At 39.4% G+C, this 16,223-nt stretch overlaps 2 protein-coding genes across 2 annotated transcripts; one reads left to right on the plus strand and one right to left on the minus strand.

Annotated features, from left to right (window-relative positions):
* The first annotated feature begins 628 nt into the window (after positions 1-628).
* ccdc137 (coiled-coil domain containing 137) lies at positions 629-7,548 on the plus strand. Its single transcript, XM_061711353.1, has 6 exons — positions 629-772; positions 988-1,133; positions 3,715-3,940; positions 4,634-4,716; positions 6,637-6,716; positions 6,813-7,548. The coding sequence occupies exons 1-6, from the start codon at positions 702-704 to the stop codon at positions 7,011-7,013; spliced, it is 807 nt and encodes a 268-aa protein (XP_061567337.1). The 5' UTR covers positions 629-701; the 3' UTR covers positions 7,014-7,548.
* A 1,076-nt stretch (positions 7,549-8,624) lies between these two features.
* Positions 8,625-14,627, minus strand: LOC133421884 (G-protein coupled receptor family C group 5 member C-like). The gene is made up of 4 exons (XM_061711675.1): positions 14,292-14,627; positions 11,776-12,761; positions 10,379-10,488; positions 8,625-10,289 (listed from the first exon to the last, which is right to left on the minus strand). Exons 2-4 carry the CDS (start codon positions 12,731-12,733, stop codon positions 10,176-10,178), a joined length of 1,182 nt encoding a protein of 393 aa, XP_061567659.1. The 5' UTR covers positions 12,734-12,761; positions 14,292-14,627; the 3' UTR covers positions 8,625-10,175.
* Positions 14,628-16,223: the final 1,596 nt, after the last annotated feature.

Raw genomic sequence — 16,223 nt, forward strand, 5'->3', positions numbered from 1 at the left:
AGACATTATTAGTTATGCATAGGGCAAAAAGAAAAGTATTACCAAGTAATCTACAGCAGTTGTTTGTTTTTTCAAATCCAGAAGATATGGAAATATAATTTCAAACATCAGCATGCAAGGACCACTCTTAAGCAGATGTGTTCATCGGTTGTGGGAGTAAAACTGTGGAACTCTCTACAGAATGATTTAAAGGAATGCACAAATTTACTTAGGTTCAAAAAAATGTATAAAGATAAAATATTTAAGTTATATGATCATGAATAGACTGGGACTTAAGCAGTAGTATTAATATATTTGGTTGGTTCGATTTAAGTGTGTATTTTTGTAAATATTGGTTACATTGACTGTTCTTTTTGTTTTGGTATTTAATAAGGGGCAGGTAAAATAAGACTTGTCTTCATCCTGCTCCTTTTCGGTCATGGGTGTGTAGATTGACCACCATGCACGAAATAAATAAATAAATAAATAAATAAAAAATTTTAATAAGTTAAATCCGTCATAAAAAGCTATTGATTCTTAAAAAGTATTAGTTCAAGTTGTGAGAGAATTGAAGTCGAGTATTACTGACGTCATTCGGTACATGAAAAAATACACAGAGTGAGAGCTCACTTTTTTGTGGTCACAAGTTTCTATCTATGGGTTAAAGTTCACATGCGGCCCCACGTGTGTTGTTGTTATGCACTGATATAAAACCATTTATAATGGCGAAGAGCAAGAAAAACAAGAATAAGGGGTCCGGAAAAGACGTTAGTACGACCGGACAACATCCGAGGTAATATATATATATATATAAAAAGGAAGCCACATTTCAAAACAGGAACTGATTGTCAGGCTAGTTAGCAACATCGGCTAGTTGCTATCAGCTCCATTTTCGAGCAAATAAAGTTAGATACAACTTTATATCGTTTCTACCTTGTCGCTGTAAGTAAGTGACACCTCTTTGTAATCAACTGGCTTTTGTCTTCTGTTTTCACTGTTATATCTCAGTAAAAACAAGCTCAAAGGAGATGGTAAGCCCAAGAAAGCCACACCAGAAGATCACCTGGAACACATCCCGTTCAGGCTGCGAGAGATCATGAAGAGCAAGGACAGGATGAAGACAGGATCCCTGGGGGCCAAGAAAGTTAAAAAGGGTCCGTAGAAAACTGTCTATTTGTCTTATTGAACACAAAGGGGTCTTGACTTTGTTTATAACTAAACTTAGCACAAAAAGTAAGGACATTTGTGTTTGGTAGATATTTATTTTGTTGTAACAATGTTTCTTGGCAATCAGAGGTGTCAAAAGTATTCACATTCATTACTCAGGTAGAAGTATAGATACTAGAGTTTAAAAATACTCCTGTAAAGTACTGGTTTCAAAACTACTTAAAGTATAAAAGTAAAAGTAATGTAAGGGGGAAAAAAGCCCTTAAGGACAAAAGCCATTGAAAATGAATGTATCTTATTATAATGCAAATATATTAAAGAACTATATATGTGTACTATTGAGCATTAACATGTTTCAGAGAGCAGCAGATATGATGACTAGTTGCCTGCTATAAGTATTGTAATGGTGCAAAAAGTCAAACTTCAGAGGCATGTTATCATTTATCCTAATGTTTATTTGAATGTACATCCAAGTTTAGTTGCAGGAATCTGAGGGAACGGATGTAAGAACAAAACTGGACAAGAACATCTGTGCCACAACCACAACCAAATTCACTCTATCCGGATGGAGCAATTTAACTGGATAGTTTTTTTTTAAAGGCCGAAATGAAATAGAGTAACTAGGCTGTTTTTAAAATGTAAGGAGTAAAAAGTACAGACAATTGCGTGAAAATGTAAGGAGTAAAAGTAAAAAGTCATCTGAAAAATATTTACTCCAGTGAAGTATAGATAACCAAAATTTCTACTTAAGTAAGGTAATGAAGTATTGAAAAATACTTATATATGAGGGTCAAAGACGTATAAGGCCTTTGAGTAGCCCATTTTTAAAATACTTAAAATAAAGATATTTTTGGCCATTTTCCAAACATTTGAAATGTAGTGTACACATACATGTATGTGAAAACTTCAAACAAAGGTATTTTAGTGTTTTTAAACCTTTAAACCGTCATTTGGGGCGACCATTTATCTCAAAATTAATAGATTTCCATAACAAAATTTATATTTTAATAAGTATCAGTAATTAAATTAACTGTTCAAGAAAGATAGACACATTTTTCCTTTCATTTTTTGAAAACCATTTTTAAATACATTCTATCCATAATGGCAGTGTCACCCTCTTACTTACTCTAAAATTCATAAAACTGATTTAAAATGTGTACAAGGTGTATCCACTTATGCATGCTATACCAATAATTTATATTTGAACCAAAACTGATAGACATTCAATTTTGAATTTGATACAGAATTGCCATTTGTTGGTTACCCCACATGACAGGTGGTCACCCCACATGATGCTTTCAAGTTTAATCAAATATAACAGGCTAACAGTTAGCTATATGATCTAAGCTAGCTACTTCTCACCACATATCACTAACAAATTTACCTTCAAAATATAGATTTGCAAATAAAACGAATTATTTACAGTTTTAGGGTGACTTTGTCAATAAATCTAAAACAAGTTTGAAAGTATGCCCAATAGGGCAAGCATTATTTTTAAATTGTTTTAATGTGATTTAAAACCAGTTGTCCAAACAGAAGTCAAGGCCGGACGGTCACCCCACATGATGTTTTCACACTTCAGATGGCAGAAAATGACCAATAACCAACATGTTTAAATAAAATAAGAGTGGGCACATGTAGAAGGAACGTATTAGACATACATGTTATATTTTTTATTCATTTTTATGTTTATTATTAGGTAAAAAGTTCCATCGGACAGAAAAAGTAAGCGTCACGTCTTTGACCCATGAACAGCTTTAATTCTTATTTGGTGGATTGGATGAGTGAAGTTTGAAGAAACAACACTTAGTGGCAATTTTACAGTTTATGCATTTAACAAACAGGAGCCTTAGTAGCGTGTGGAAAAACCATACACGCCACGACAGCCTGACACCTCCTCCTCATGCTGTCACCATGGCCACACACTGCTGTGGGACGGCATCCCATTCTTCAACCAACATTTGTTGCAAATCAGCCAACGTGGCTGTGTTGGTCACTCTGGCACGAACAGCTGATGCCACAAGTGTTCAATGGGGTTGAGGTCAGGACTGCTGGGAGGCCATTCCATCCTCTCCATTCCCAAATTCTGGAGGTAGTTTCTGATAAACCCTGCTCTGGGGGCGAGCGTTGTCATCTTGGAGGATAAAGTTCGGTCCCAGACTGTGGAGATATGGGATTGCCTCTGGCTGAAAGCAGAATCTGGACTCATCGCGGAACATAACGTTCCTGCACATGTTCAGGTTGCAGGGCATGTGTTGCAGACACCAGTGCAAATGGTCCTGGCAGGGAAGGGCAGTCATGGGAGGCCTCCTGAGAGCATCTATGAGAAGATTTGGCAATTTATTTATGGGCACAACCCACATACTCATCGCTGCTGCCCATCCCACAAAGTACATGTTGTTTATAAATGTGGCACCACTTCAAAAAGAAAAAAAAACAGCCTTTCTAATGGAATAAGATGTATTGCCAAGAAGTGTTGTTACAACAAAGAAATAATTTACCAAACACAAATGTCCTTACTTTTTATGCCAAGTTTAGTAATACATCTGCTGCATTTCTGTTTTATAGCCATCTCATCTCACCGTCAGCCAACGGATTCCATGGATGGAAACATAGATGTCCCACATTTTAAGAAGGGAAAACACGAAAGTAAGACCGCCTATCTACAGCGCATGGAGAATGCGGCACAACACGTCCTCTTCCTCACCAACAACCAAGTGGACAGACAGCCCGAGCTGGATGTGGACAAACAGGAGAAGCCTGCAGACACGGGCAAGTCTGTCAAAAAGAAAGAGTGAGTATGATGAGATTTGTAACCAACAAGGGAGCTTTCATCCAAACCCTTCTCCCATCTTTTGTCAGGACTTTGCCTGTATTAGTACTCTTCACGTTTTAACAAACAGATGGAAGCCAAAAAACTTTTACATATCCCTTTGAAACTTGAAAATGGTCCATTAACATTAACAAACAGGGAAGTAATGTATAGTTGGGTCTTAACTTCAGCAGTTTCTCAGTAACAACAGCTTTGAAATGGCTAAAAGACCTGACACACCTACGCTCAGTTAAAAACAAACCTTGCTCCCTGTCATACGTCCATGGATGACTAATGTCTGATTACATGCAACAAGACCTTCTCACGCCATCTAAAGATTCAAGTTCTACTAGATCACATTACATATAGCAATCTTGAGAATCAGAAATGAGTGCAGCACATCTTTACACACTGTCAACCCATTCAGACAACACCTCTCCTCTGAGGGTTTTCTGTAAAAGAATCTAACATGTTTTATTTCTCAGCTTGTGAGGAAACTACAAACATGAAATAAACCATTTGAGAAGTTAAACTCTCTCCTTTTTGACTTTGACCTCACATTTAGGAATTAAAAGAAGAAAAAAAATCTATGTAATAGTTTACGAGTTTTGAAAATGTTGTAATGTGCATTACTTCAGATTTAACTGTTTGCTTGTGTTTACCGTCTCACTACAGGTATGCTAAAAACAGACTAGACAAGATTCAGCAGAAAAAGCTGGACAAACAAGTAGACAAAATGGAGAAAGAAATGTTTCTAGGTGAGGAATCAGTTTTTTTTTTCTCCTTATCCTTCTCTTTCTATGAGCAGTTGCCAGTAGGATAGGAAATAAGGAAGCCTGCAGTTCAGTCAAACCGTACACTGGTCAACATGGTTTAGCATTCGGTATTTTATATCTCCTGCAACTTAACTGCGTTTAACGCAACAAACTGACTACCTCGTTCATGACACATGAGCAGTACAAATTTGCTCATGAATATCCCCACACATTTTCAGACTCCACGGTGCATAATAACCAATGCATAATATGGTCTGTTACTTTCATAAAATAGAAAAGAATAAGCTTTATTGGTCAATTATGGACATGCCAGAGAGGGAATTTGTTTTTGTTTTTTTGATTTTTTGCTCACTGAACCCAGATTTAAATAGTTACAAACAGTAATAGACAAATGGTCCTTATTAACAAATGTACAATTTAAAAGTGAACGGTGCAGCAGTATGAGGTAGTCATGGTTATTGAAAGGTGCATTGTCATAGTATATGATTGTGGTTGTCATTATTGTTATTATTATTGCACAGTGGTTGATTACTCTGAGACTCTATGGGTGATGAGAGTTCATCAGAGCAACAGCTTGGGGGAAGAAACTGTTTCTAGTCTGGAGGGTTTGGCGTACAGTATATATAATATGCAGAAACCTTTAAAACACATAAAACATGAAGGCAAATTAAGTGCAGTATATAACGTGTTTATAAAGTGTGTGTTAAAAGAGATGCATTGCATTGAAACAAAGCTCACCTTTACTGTGCATTCACACCAAAATCTTCAAAATCGCCTGCGGCCTCAGGGCAGGGCTTTCAAGCTCCGGAAGAGGGAGGACGTCTCCTCATTCTCTGCCCCACTGCCGGGCTCTGTAACATGGCTGGTGATGGCAGTAACCTTTCCTGCAGCATCATATCCTTGCCCCTGAAAACTAGTCTGGCTGCTACTGGTGGCTCTTTCCTTCATAATTTGGATGTATCGCCATGGCCGATGGACTGATGCCTCCGATCCACTCCTGCACCTCTCGTTTTCTTTCTTCCTTTCCATTCTGTATGTGTCCCTCAAACTTTTCACCTCTTTCTACAGTTATTAACTATACACAACACAGAAATACAATACCTCTCCACCTGCATATACCGGTATATAAGATTCTGGGTCAAGCATAATCACAAGGCGATTTAGTGGATTTGTACATTGTTTACATGGATCTACATTTATTTTGTATTTTACATTACCCTGTTACTTACCAGATATGCCAATAATTTCAGGCAACTTTTTCCATGCATCCAACTTCTTCTTAATGCCTCTATAAATAAATAAGGAGACATTGTATAACTGGGAAACCAGAGACTGTGATTATCAGTTTTTCTCCATCTTTGTATTCTCTTTCTCCCGCCTTGGGCAAGGCTTCTCGTCTTGGGAATCCTAGTCTGTCATTGGATGCTGCTTTGGTGTCGCTGCTGCTTCATTTGCATGAAGTCGAGATTCTCTCAACTCCAAATTGACGCTCTGGTCACTGGCATCACGCTGCTCACTGCGGCCCGACGCGCCAAACTTCCTTTGTAGCAAGCGATCATCTAAAATGAATGGCTGCCGGCTGCTTATGATGCTCGTGAAGCTTTTGGTGTGAATGCAGGTTTAGAGTTTGCCTTGGACTCCTGTGGAGGCATGTCGCTGTCTCCTTCAGCTATGATTCCCATTTCTAGCTGGCGTTCATCACAAAAATGTCATATCCTGGGTCTTTCAGTTGTTTAGACACAACTAGTACCTGAATAAAATCTTTATTAGTGAATGGATGTCAGCTCAAAGATTCCTTCCAATCAGCTCTGCTCGCTTTGTATTTCTGTAGCTGTTCTCTTTTTGCATTTATAAGAAAATCAATGTTTCAGTAACCACATGTGAAAATGTTTTGTGTTGTAGATTATGTTCCCTTTGGTGAGGTTACGATGGCACCACCATCACTAAGCATCAAACCCAGAAAAGCTGAGGTCAAAACTCAGGTAATCTTCCGTGCAGAAGGACCACTGTTGTCTCACCGTTGAGTTCTTTTAGTAAATGTTCACCTGTGGTGTTTCTCTTGTACCTCCTCTATCCAGAAGGCCCCAAAGCAGCTGCTTCTCAACTCTCTGCTTGGCCACACGGCAGTCTCCACAGCCAAGCCGTCCATGGCCAGACAGAGACTCATGGAGGAGGAGAGGCAGCGAGTGGTGAAGGCCTACCGTCAGCTGAAGCAACAGAAACAACAGCAGCCCAAGGCCAGGACTGACAGCCTGGGAAAACTCATGAACCTTGCTTGATGTCTCATACGATTCAAATCAAGAAACATCTGATTGGCCATCTACGGTCGGCATCAGTGACCGCAACTTGCTCTGAAGTTTAGAAACCGAGACCACAATCAGTAAGACTGGAGTTGATGTGTCAGGCTAGGTGTTCACACCAATAACGTGCAGGAAAACATGCAAACATTTACTACAGGGTGACGTAGGTGTTAAACAATCTATAGGAGCATTTCTGAAGTAAAGGAACCAACCTTTCACGTCTCATCTACCGGATAACCTATGCAAACAAGAAGCCTTTGTTGGTTTCCCAGCTGTATCTGTCTTGTATGTTTACACACAAGTGCTTGTTTGCATTTACAGTGCTATCATATTTGCATGTTCTAGAAAGCACAATAACATCATCTGTGGTGCGATACACGTTAAGTCTAAAAGGTTATCTCAAGGACCGGGTGTTTCTCTGCTTGCTGTGACTCTCAGGTCCCACTAGAGGGCAGCCTCCCGTTCCAAAGCTGGTTTCATAATGTTTGTAATAAACTAAAGCATTCTACTTAGAGGTATTGCGTTATATGTTTGTACATCTAATGTAATTTATGTAGCCTGTTATCTTTTTTCTCACTCCGTGTTTGATGACTGCGGAAAAAAATTAACAAGTCCGCCTTATTTCACTTGGCCTGCAATGATAGATATGAGTTGTCTAGTATTTGACGTTTTCTTCAGTACAAATAACTCTATCATCAATACTGAGCTCCAAACAAACACACTCTAATTTCTAGGGTGTCCTTTACTTGTCAATGTTATGGGATGATGACATTATCAAAATATGGCTTTCTTTTTCCAAACTGTTTTTGAGCCTCAAACATGGAAAGCGTCTAGAGACAACATCTGTTGTATTAGACGCTATATAAATAAAATTGAATTGAATTGAAACACATAATTTTGTCAAACAAATTAAGCTCTCAGATGTTACTTTCCTTCAACCAGAATCTTACATACATAAATCACATTAGCCTTCCCAAATGTGGAGCCTGGTACAGCTTTTTACATATATAATCCTTTCCAGATTTATTCTCATAAACACACTTTTGCTTAAATACAGACCTTGTGTATCTTTGATATTAAAAACAAATATTTTGTAGACAATGTTTTTCCAACAGTGATCAGCTGATTTATATCCCCAGATGGCGTTAACGTGTAGTTCTGATTGTCTCTCCTCTGGCCAATGAATTTGGTCTCTTTAATCAGCTTGACTGGCAGGACTCTGAACATTTATTTAATTATTTATTTTCATCTGTGTTTGCCCTCAGAGGGTTGTCAGAGTGACAAGGAAATGTGCTACATAGGGATAGCTGCTTGCGATTGCTTGTCATGCGTGCATCACAGCTACTCGTGTCATCAGGGGGTTACAGTTGCTGCCTGCGTTGTTTTTGATTTCAACTCGAGTCACTGACCAGACATCAATATCTATTATGGCCCAAATCAACCCTGGACCATTTCGACATATTTATATTGTGAGATTTCAGCTCTGCTCACAGCTGAGTGGCAGTTTACCAGCCCCCACTTCACGAGTTACCCAGGGTCACTGCTGTTGTTAATGCAAATCAACATGCAACACACAACATTAGAGCAGATTTTATTTAAACATGAAGAAAAGACATTGTTAAAAATGTTTGGATGTCCTTTTTTTTTTTTCCTCTGGATGTTTCTAGTCGGGTTGTTTGACAAGGCTATAACAGACATCAAATGTGGTGGAAAGTGTGCTCACTAAACTTGGCCGCTAATGTCATTAATCTGTGCATTTCATCCTGTGAGGAGTTAAAAAGTGTAAAAGCTCTGTTGGCATACCCGATAATCACTCCTAATATCTACGCACGGGATCAAGGCCCAAGGCATTACAGAAAGAAAGCTCAAAATTTGCACAGGTGTTCCTTTGTACACTTTTTTTTTTTGATTTCCTCATTTATTTCCCTCGTTGCTGCTGATGGTATAAGGTTGTGGGTGTAATTTGGAGAGAGGCGATTCGGCCCGCTGCTAGGCAGCCGTGGCTGCCTCAGACGCTTTTAATTGTCTTTATCTTTGTGTGAGACGGTGAGGGGGGAGACAAATGATATGGAAATAATTGCACTTACATCCGTACAGAAGGTGGGCAACTCTTGTTAGGCAAAGCAGTTGCCAGTGCTTACTGGTTGAAGGCATTTTTCGACAATTACGACCAAATAAAAGTATACTGTAATCCACTACCTTATTCTTAGAACATTGCAGCACTAAATTAATGCTGCTGAGAGCAGATCACTTGAAGTTACTGTGGTTTTTGTTTTGAGAGTAGCAGCCTCAAAATATAATTCTCTGTACCGTGGAAACATTTTCATCCCAGGCAGCAGCTGAAGCCTGTAGGCCACAGTGTGTTGTTCCAAATTGAATGTATCAGAGAAACATATGTAAATATGTGGCCCCGAATAATGCCATAATCCTGGTGGCACTTCCTCTTTAAGCTTCCCACTTGTGAGTTGTTATCTTTTACAGTGCAAAGAGCCAACAGCAGCATGGGATTTAGATGACTTTTATGGGTTTAATAACTTAGAATGTACAACTTAACAAAAGAAGGCATCTTAATAATCCAAGGCTTGACCAAATCTTTACTTTCAGACTAAGTAGGAATCCTAACATCAGGCACATAAAGTATATTATGCTGCACTGAATAGATTAACATATTACAGGGTACAGATTTGTGATAGGAACATAGTTAAGCAATTCTTAGACATCATTTTACACAGCCTGTGGATAAATTACGTTTTATGGAGGCCAACAACAGAATGAGTGATTACAGCCGATTTATACTTTGGACCATGGATGACATGGAGAGATAGTTTCAATAAAAAGGCCACAAAATGTAAAAAACAAAACAAAAAAACTAAGGCAATATGTTTTGATATTAAAGTGTTCATACAACATTACATAAATTAAATAAATCTAGGTGTATTATTGTTGGTATGTCAGTTTTTACTTGTGCCCTCGTGCTTACATAACAAACATTAAGCCGGTACACTAGAAAAGAGGAAGTCTGAGAGCAGCTACAACTATACATCATATTGGTACACACTTCTGAAAAGTGTAAGAATCACTGAAAATTGGGTTACCCTAGTTAAGATTTATCTAGCTGCAGCAAAAAGAACATCAGCCAACCTATGAAATTGGTTGAGATGTCAAGGACTCCGCTGAACGAGACAGGGAGTTCCTGCGGCTTCCCAGGTGCAAAGACGGGACTGTGACTCGAGGTATGATGGTGTTTTGGTCCCTCTGTGGAGAGATGCACACACATGACCACTACGAGGGCACCGAAGCTGGAAAAATGTTTTGATGTATAAGATAACATTAAACACACTCACCGTTCTCAGACCTTTAGCAATTAAGGCTATTTCTGTCGGCTGGTACACACAACTTCGTAAAGGTAGTTGACCATTATAACCCCCGTATGGAGACGTTGATTTTGGGGGTTCTGGAGAACGACAAATGTGTTGAGAATGTTTTTTTTTGTCAACATAACTGATGCTTTAGATCAGAGTTCTACATTGTAATAGTTACCATAAGTGAAATGATACAGTTTCAATATAATTGCCTCTTAAAAGGGATACTTTGAAGCAATGATGTTGCTTGTTCAGTAAATTTGTTTTCACGGTATGTCTGGAAAAGTCACATACACACAACACCAATGCTGTACTTTTCAAATCCAAGCACAAGTGTCATGATCAAGATTACAGCTAGTCTGAAACAGAGTGGATTAGGGTTGCAAAGGGGTGGAAAATTTCCGGTAAATTTCCGGAAACTTTCCGGAAACTTTCCATGGGAAGTTAAACTGGGGAATTTTGGAAATATTCCAAATTGGAAACTTTCCATGGGAATTATGGGAATTTATGGGAATTATTGGGAATTTATGGGAATTTATGGGAATTAACTGAAAATTGGGGGTAATTTAAACAAACTGTATCATATCCAAACATTAGCACCTAACTTACCAGCTAGCTAGCTACTGTGTTAATACATTTTTATTTAATATTTGCAAGTTAAACATTAATACCATTAGGCTATAGATCAAATATATTTACCCCATAATATTATCAAAACTTACTTGACTTTATATAGTCCGTGGGCTCAAATGTGTGGCCTCCAGGCTTCAAGAAATCACCTGTGCATGTGATGGAGGAATGCACAGTGCCTGTAGGGGGCGTGGCCTCAATATCCCTGCAGTAAGCAATGTGCTGTGTGCATGTGATTGAGGAGTGTACTTGCATTAAATCTGGTTGTTTTAGCCAAGACTATGCTACAATATATTTCCCCCAACTATATTTAAGTTCCCTGTTAAGGGCCAACCATCAATTCTGTAAATTTCTTATTTATTCCCGTTAATTCCCGTTAATTCCCATATATTCCCGTTAATTCCCATATATTCCCGTTAATTCCTGTTAATTCCCATATATTCCCGTTAATTCCCATATATTCCCGTTAATTCTCATGGAAAGTTTCCAACTTTGAAAATTCCCGGAATTTTGCAACCCTAGAGTGGATATATCTGGGCTGTTTGTTAAAGACAAAATAGCCTACTAATATTCACCAATACTAACACCAATTGGTAAAGGAAAAAATAGCAAATACAAAATCTTACTTAGTGCAGAAGCTAATACCAAAGCCAGTATTGTCATATTATTTTTTTTTTGTTTTTTGTTTTTTTAGAGTCAGCATTTTTAAATGCCGGATCAATATAATGTTGTGGTGTTCAATGCTGTACCTGGTTGGGGCTCTTCCATTGAGAAAGCTTTGTTCTCTATGTACACATCTGGCTCCTTCAGGATGGTGTCATACGCCAGGCTCCTTGCAGGATAGACGTCCTCTCCATCGGGGGGCTGCTCCTGCTCTGGATCCGCTTGTGTCAGTAGGCAAATTTCTGGAATTGTGTAGAGAAAAAGGAATATCCAGGCATTTGACACCACACCTACAGCCAGAGTAGGGTCATCCCAGCTCGGATTCCCAACCTGTAGGTTTCCATAGGCATACATGCTAATCCAAGCTATCCAAATTGCTATGGTGAAGAGCCCAGTGGTCAGGATGAACGCTCCATCTCGGCGCCACTGTTTGTGCTTGTGTTTCAGTGAGGGAAAAGCCATCAGTACGACCGCTAGCATCAGAACCATTACATAGATGAGGGCCATGACGAAGTCCTGGTTGGTAATGTTGCAGGACACGTCAGGATCTTCTCTTAGTGGGATTCGGACCACAGTGATGACGAGCCACTCAGTGTTGATGATCACCTCAACGAGCCACAGCCCCAGCGCTCCTAGCCACAACATCCAGCTCCTGGGCCCACGGCCTCGCCGCTCCAGCAGAGCGAGCCACAGCCCGTGCATGACCAGGCAGGCCAGACAGCCGGAGAACAGCACTCCGAACAGGAACCTCCGAGCGGAGCAGCTTGTAGAATAAGGGCCCACGATGAAGGCGAAAGTAAGTCCAAAAAGTCCCAACGTGAAGACTAAGATACTGGCCTGCAGAGCCACCATGCCTTTTCTCCTCTTGTTTGTCACAAAGGGTAGGGAGGCCATGAGAATGATGAACAGGACAAAGGAAGTCACCACACCAGCAGCAGCAACAGCCTCCACCACGACTCCCCAGGCTGTTTTCAGGTCACACAGGTTGTAATAGATGGAGTTGATGCTGGGATCACATCCTTTAGGAGCACTTGTTGGCTCCATTGTTTCACTGCAGACTTTTGTTTAAATGCTGCAACACAAACAACCAGTTAAAATCAACATCAGCTGATTTGAAATAAAACAGTACATTGTCAAAAGTATAGATCACCCACTTTACTTTAAGTGGCTGCACCAAAATATGACATTTATTATCATTTTAAGCAAAGTACCGCCATTTTCAAGGGATCAACATTTTTGGAGTTAGCAACATAATAATAATATTTTGATGAAAATACTTTGCAGTTCCTGGATGTCAACAAATTCACGATTCCATCCCTGGAAATGGGTTGCCAGGCACTTCCCTGCAGCCACCTCCAGTTATTGCTTGTTTGTGGACCTTCCTTCTTTTAGTTTTGTCTTCAGCATGTGTTATTGGGTTCAGATCAGGTGACTGACTTGGTCACTGAGGAATATCTTGTTTCTTTTTCCACCACCCTTGACAAATGATGTGAGATGTTTTGGATCGTAGGCGGTCTCTTTCCTTTTTCATACTTTTTTCTTGCCATCATTCATCATCCACTTCTTGAATGTTACCTGTGCTTTCCACTCTACTGTAATCCCACTGTATTTACAACCACAAAGGTGTCTCACGACCGCAGAGTGTCACAACGACACACTTCTTCAGTGTTCTTGAGTTCCTTATATGTCCTGAACTATTTATTTGCCAAAACCTCTAAGGTTTTTACTTTCTCTGTTTTTAATTTATAATGTTTGATCACCCTAATGATTTCATCCTCCACTTGCTTTGAGATCTCTTTGGACTTCATATTGGTAGCTCCAGGTAAACAGCTCCCAAGTGCCAACTCAGTACCTGATATCAACTCCTGACCTTTCATCTGCTTCATTTGCCTTGAAGCAACGAGTGAATAGGCAGCACCAGGCCAATTAACTTGTTTTTAGTGTACTGTCCAAATACTTTTGAGCCCCTGAAAATGGAAGAACTTTCTTCATAACAATTGTAGTTCTTATGAAGTAGAAGCATTGTTTTTATTTGGGAGACCTCTTAAATTAAAACTGAAGGTCCACACCGTCATCTTAATTGTTTTACACATCATTGTAATGGATTTAAATCTTTACATCCATTAAATTATATTTAAAAATACATATTTAAAACAAAAGCTTTTCACCACCAAGATAATAATTTGCAGCCTTTAAATTGTTCAAAGTGCCAACTTTCTATGTAACTGTGTTTCTTTTACTTATTACTGTTTAAAAACAGTGACCTGTTTTCCCTTGGCATAAATTAGGTTTTAAAATCCTGCAGGGACTTTATAATGTTAGCATTTTACAACAAGACCCCTCCTACAGCAATGTTACAACCTTGCAGATGCAGAATTAATATATTCTGTATTTGGAAAATTCAGTGGTGTCAGTACGGTTTTAAATTATTTTTTGTTGACCCAGAAAACACAATCAGAGAAATTATAGTCTACTTTTTTCTACTTTTTTTTCTCATAGGATATTTCTTACTAGGTGAAAAAGTGACATAAAAAACAGACATTTAAAATCCGGACCCCAGGTTTTAGTTTTCCATGCAAACTCCAGATAAGAGCGCTCTCACCAGAACTCGCTGCGAGCTGCTCCTGCAGGAACTCAGGTAGATTCACGCCGACTTCAGTGAGCTGATCTGCCTCTACACACTCATTACTTTCGGGGATCAGCAAAGCATCCAATAGATAGTTCGGTCAATTCATGCGATTAGGCCACAAATTACCACAAATGTATTTGTTTTTCCCGGCGGGATCACAAACCACTCCTTCTCATGCATCCATCCATATCATAATTGATCCCCGCAGGTCGCAGGAAAAGCTCCGAACGCTCCAAACTCAGTAAATGTTGTCTTTCCTCCAACGACAGAGGGCCAACTACTTCGTTTCTTCGTTCAATTTCGGTAACGTCCGCATGCAGCTTTGCATATTGGTGAGATTATCGCCCGGCCTACTTATTTGTTTGAGGCAGCTTACATCCAAACAATGGGACCACTCACCTCCCAATAGAAACACTTGCCTTTGTACTAAACTATGATTAAGCATACGAAGTCTGCTCCAAAATCTATTAATGTGTTAATTTAGGTTTCTTTGTGACGGTATTTTTAATAAAAAATAATGGTTCTTTTTTAATTTGTGGAACTCTTGCTTGTTGTCAAAGTTTAATTTAAGAGTCATTCCTTTTTAATAACATGAAATGCACCATAAACTAATTAAACAGGCTTTATCTTTCACTTCAGGCACCTGTGAATTCCTCATTTTTTTCTCCACTTTCCTTAAAATCATAGAAAGCAGAGTCATAATCATGGAGAAGACTGTGACACCAGAGAGCCACCTGGTGGAAAATAATGTTATTTAGGTGGACTGCTGTTTCTAAGAGGAACACACACTAAGGAGATTACACAACAAACTGGATCTTTGTATTGATTTGTTTAACAGCACGCTATTTAGCAGAAGTATGATGAAGAGGAACATTATCAGGCAATGTTCATTTTAAACTTGTAGAAGTCTTTTCAGAAATATATTCTTTGTCCTTAGAAGAAGATTGCAGACTTCTAAGCAGCTGAATTACTGGGGGAAGTGTCTGACTATGGCTATTCACAGCCCCTCAAGACATATATAAATTGCAGTTGAAAACCTTATGAAAAGCTTTGTTCTCATATTTTTTGCCTCAATAGTCACAGAAAAAGGTTTTTTTTTCCCCATTATTGTAGCTTTAAAATGTGCATTTTTAACCAGAAAAGATTGCCTGAAGAGTTATCCATTAGCTGACTAGCGTGCAGAGATCTGTTCCCACTGCATGCTAATGCAGTATTTCTCAACATTTCACATGAACTTTTTTTTGCTCGTACTTGTGGAAAATGTAGCATGTAAAGCGTTTGAAGTGTTTAACCAAAAGCCATTTGCATTTTGCAGACCTGGTCAACGGGTGCATTCCCTCGGGGCCCAGGACAAGAGTAAGGTCATCCAGACCCCCGTCCTGAAGCTATGGCTCCGGCATTCAGCCTTCACTTAACGTGTTGTTTACATTGCGTGATGGAGGCCCCCTGTGGTGCATCGATCTCTCAATGGATCTCGTCCCCAGGGGAGGGCTCTCAAAACCCAGCAGCTTGTCAATCAATCACAGTGCAATGTAGTTCTCTTAGATTCTTCATATCCATTTAAATCAAAGCAGGAAGCAGTATGACCTCAGCCAAGGACTTGTCCAGTTCAGATTCAGGAAATTTCTTTGGGCTAGTCTCCTTGTATGCACCCACAGTCATGAATGTTATTTTTGTGCATCCACTGTCTGAAAGAAAGTACACTGCGTGCCACAAGCCTGCGCCTCGTCTGTGTCCAGTCCAGTTTGTTGCAGTGAGATTCATTAGGACACCTCAGCAGCACTGCTCTCCTTTGAAAACACTTCAGGTTATTCATAGCAGTGGCTCGGGTTGGGATCTCAGAGGATGTTTCCTTTCCTGCATTTTTACTGCAGTCTGGCAGCCCTCAGGGCTTTACCGCAACCC

The sequence above is a fragment of the Cololabis saira genome, chromosome 21, assembly GCF_033807715.1.
Source record: "Cololabis saira isolate AMF1-May2022 chromosome 21, fColSai1.1, whole genome shotgun sequence".
NCBI classification, from domain to species: Eukaryota; Metazoa; Chordata; class Actinopteri; order Beloniformes; family Belonidae; genus Cololabis; species Cololabis saira.

Excerpts from the sequence above, each read along its gene's own strand:
- LOC133421884 (XM_061711675.1), bottom strand. The coding sequence starts at position 12,733 with ATGGAGCCAACAAGTGCTCCTAAAGGATGTGATCCCAGCATCAACTCC. Across the intron at positions 10,489-11,775 it reads AATGGAAGAGCCCCAACCAG|AACCCCCAAAATCAACGTCT; the intron begins GTACAGCATTGA and ends GTCGTTCTCCAG. Across the intron at positions 10,290-10,378 it reads TTGCTAAAGGTCTGAGAACG|AGGGACCAAAACACCATCAT; the intron begins GTGAGTGTGTTT and ends ATCTCTCCACAG.
- ccdc137 (XM_061711353.1), top strand. The coding sequence starts at position 702 with ATGGCGAAGAGCAAGAAAAACAAGAATAAGGGGTCCGGAAAAGACGTT. Across the intron at positions 773-987 it reads ACGACCGGACAACATCCGAG|TAAAAACAAGCTCAAAGGAG; the intron begins GTAATATATATA and ends GTTATATCTCAG. Across the intron at positions 6,717-6,812 it reads AAGCTGAGGTCAAAACTCAG|AAGGCCCCAAAGCAGCTGCT; the intron begins GTAATCTTCCGT and ends TCCTCTATCCAG.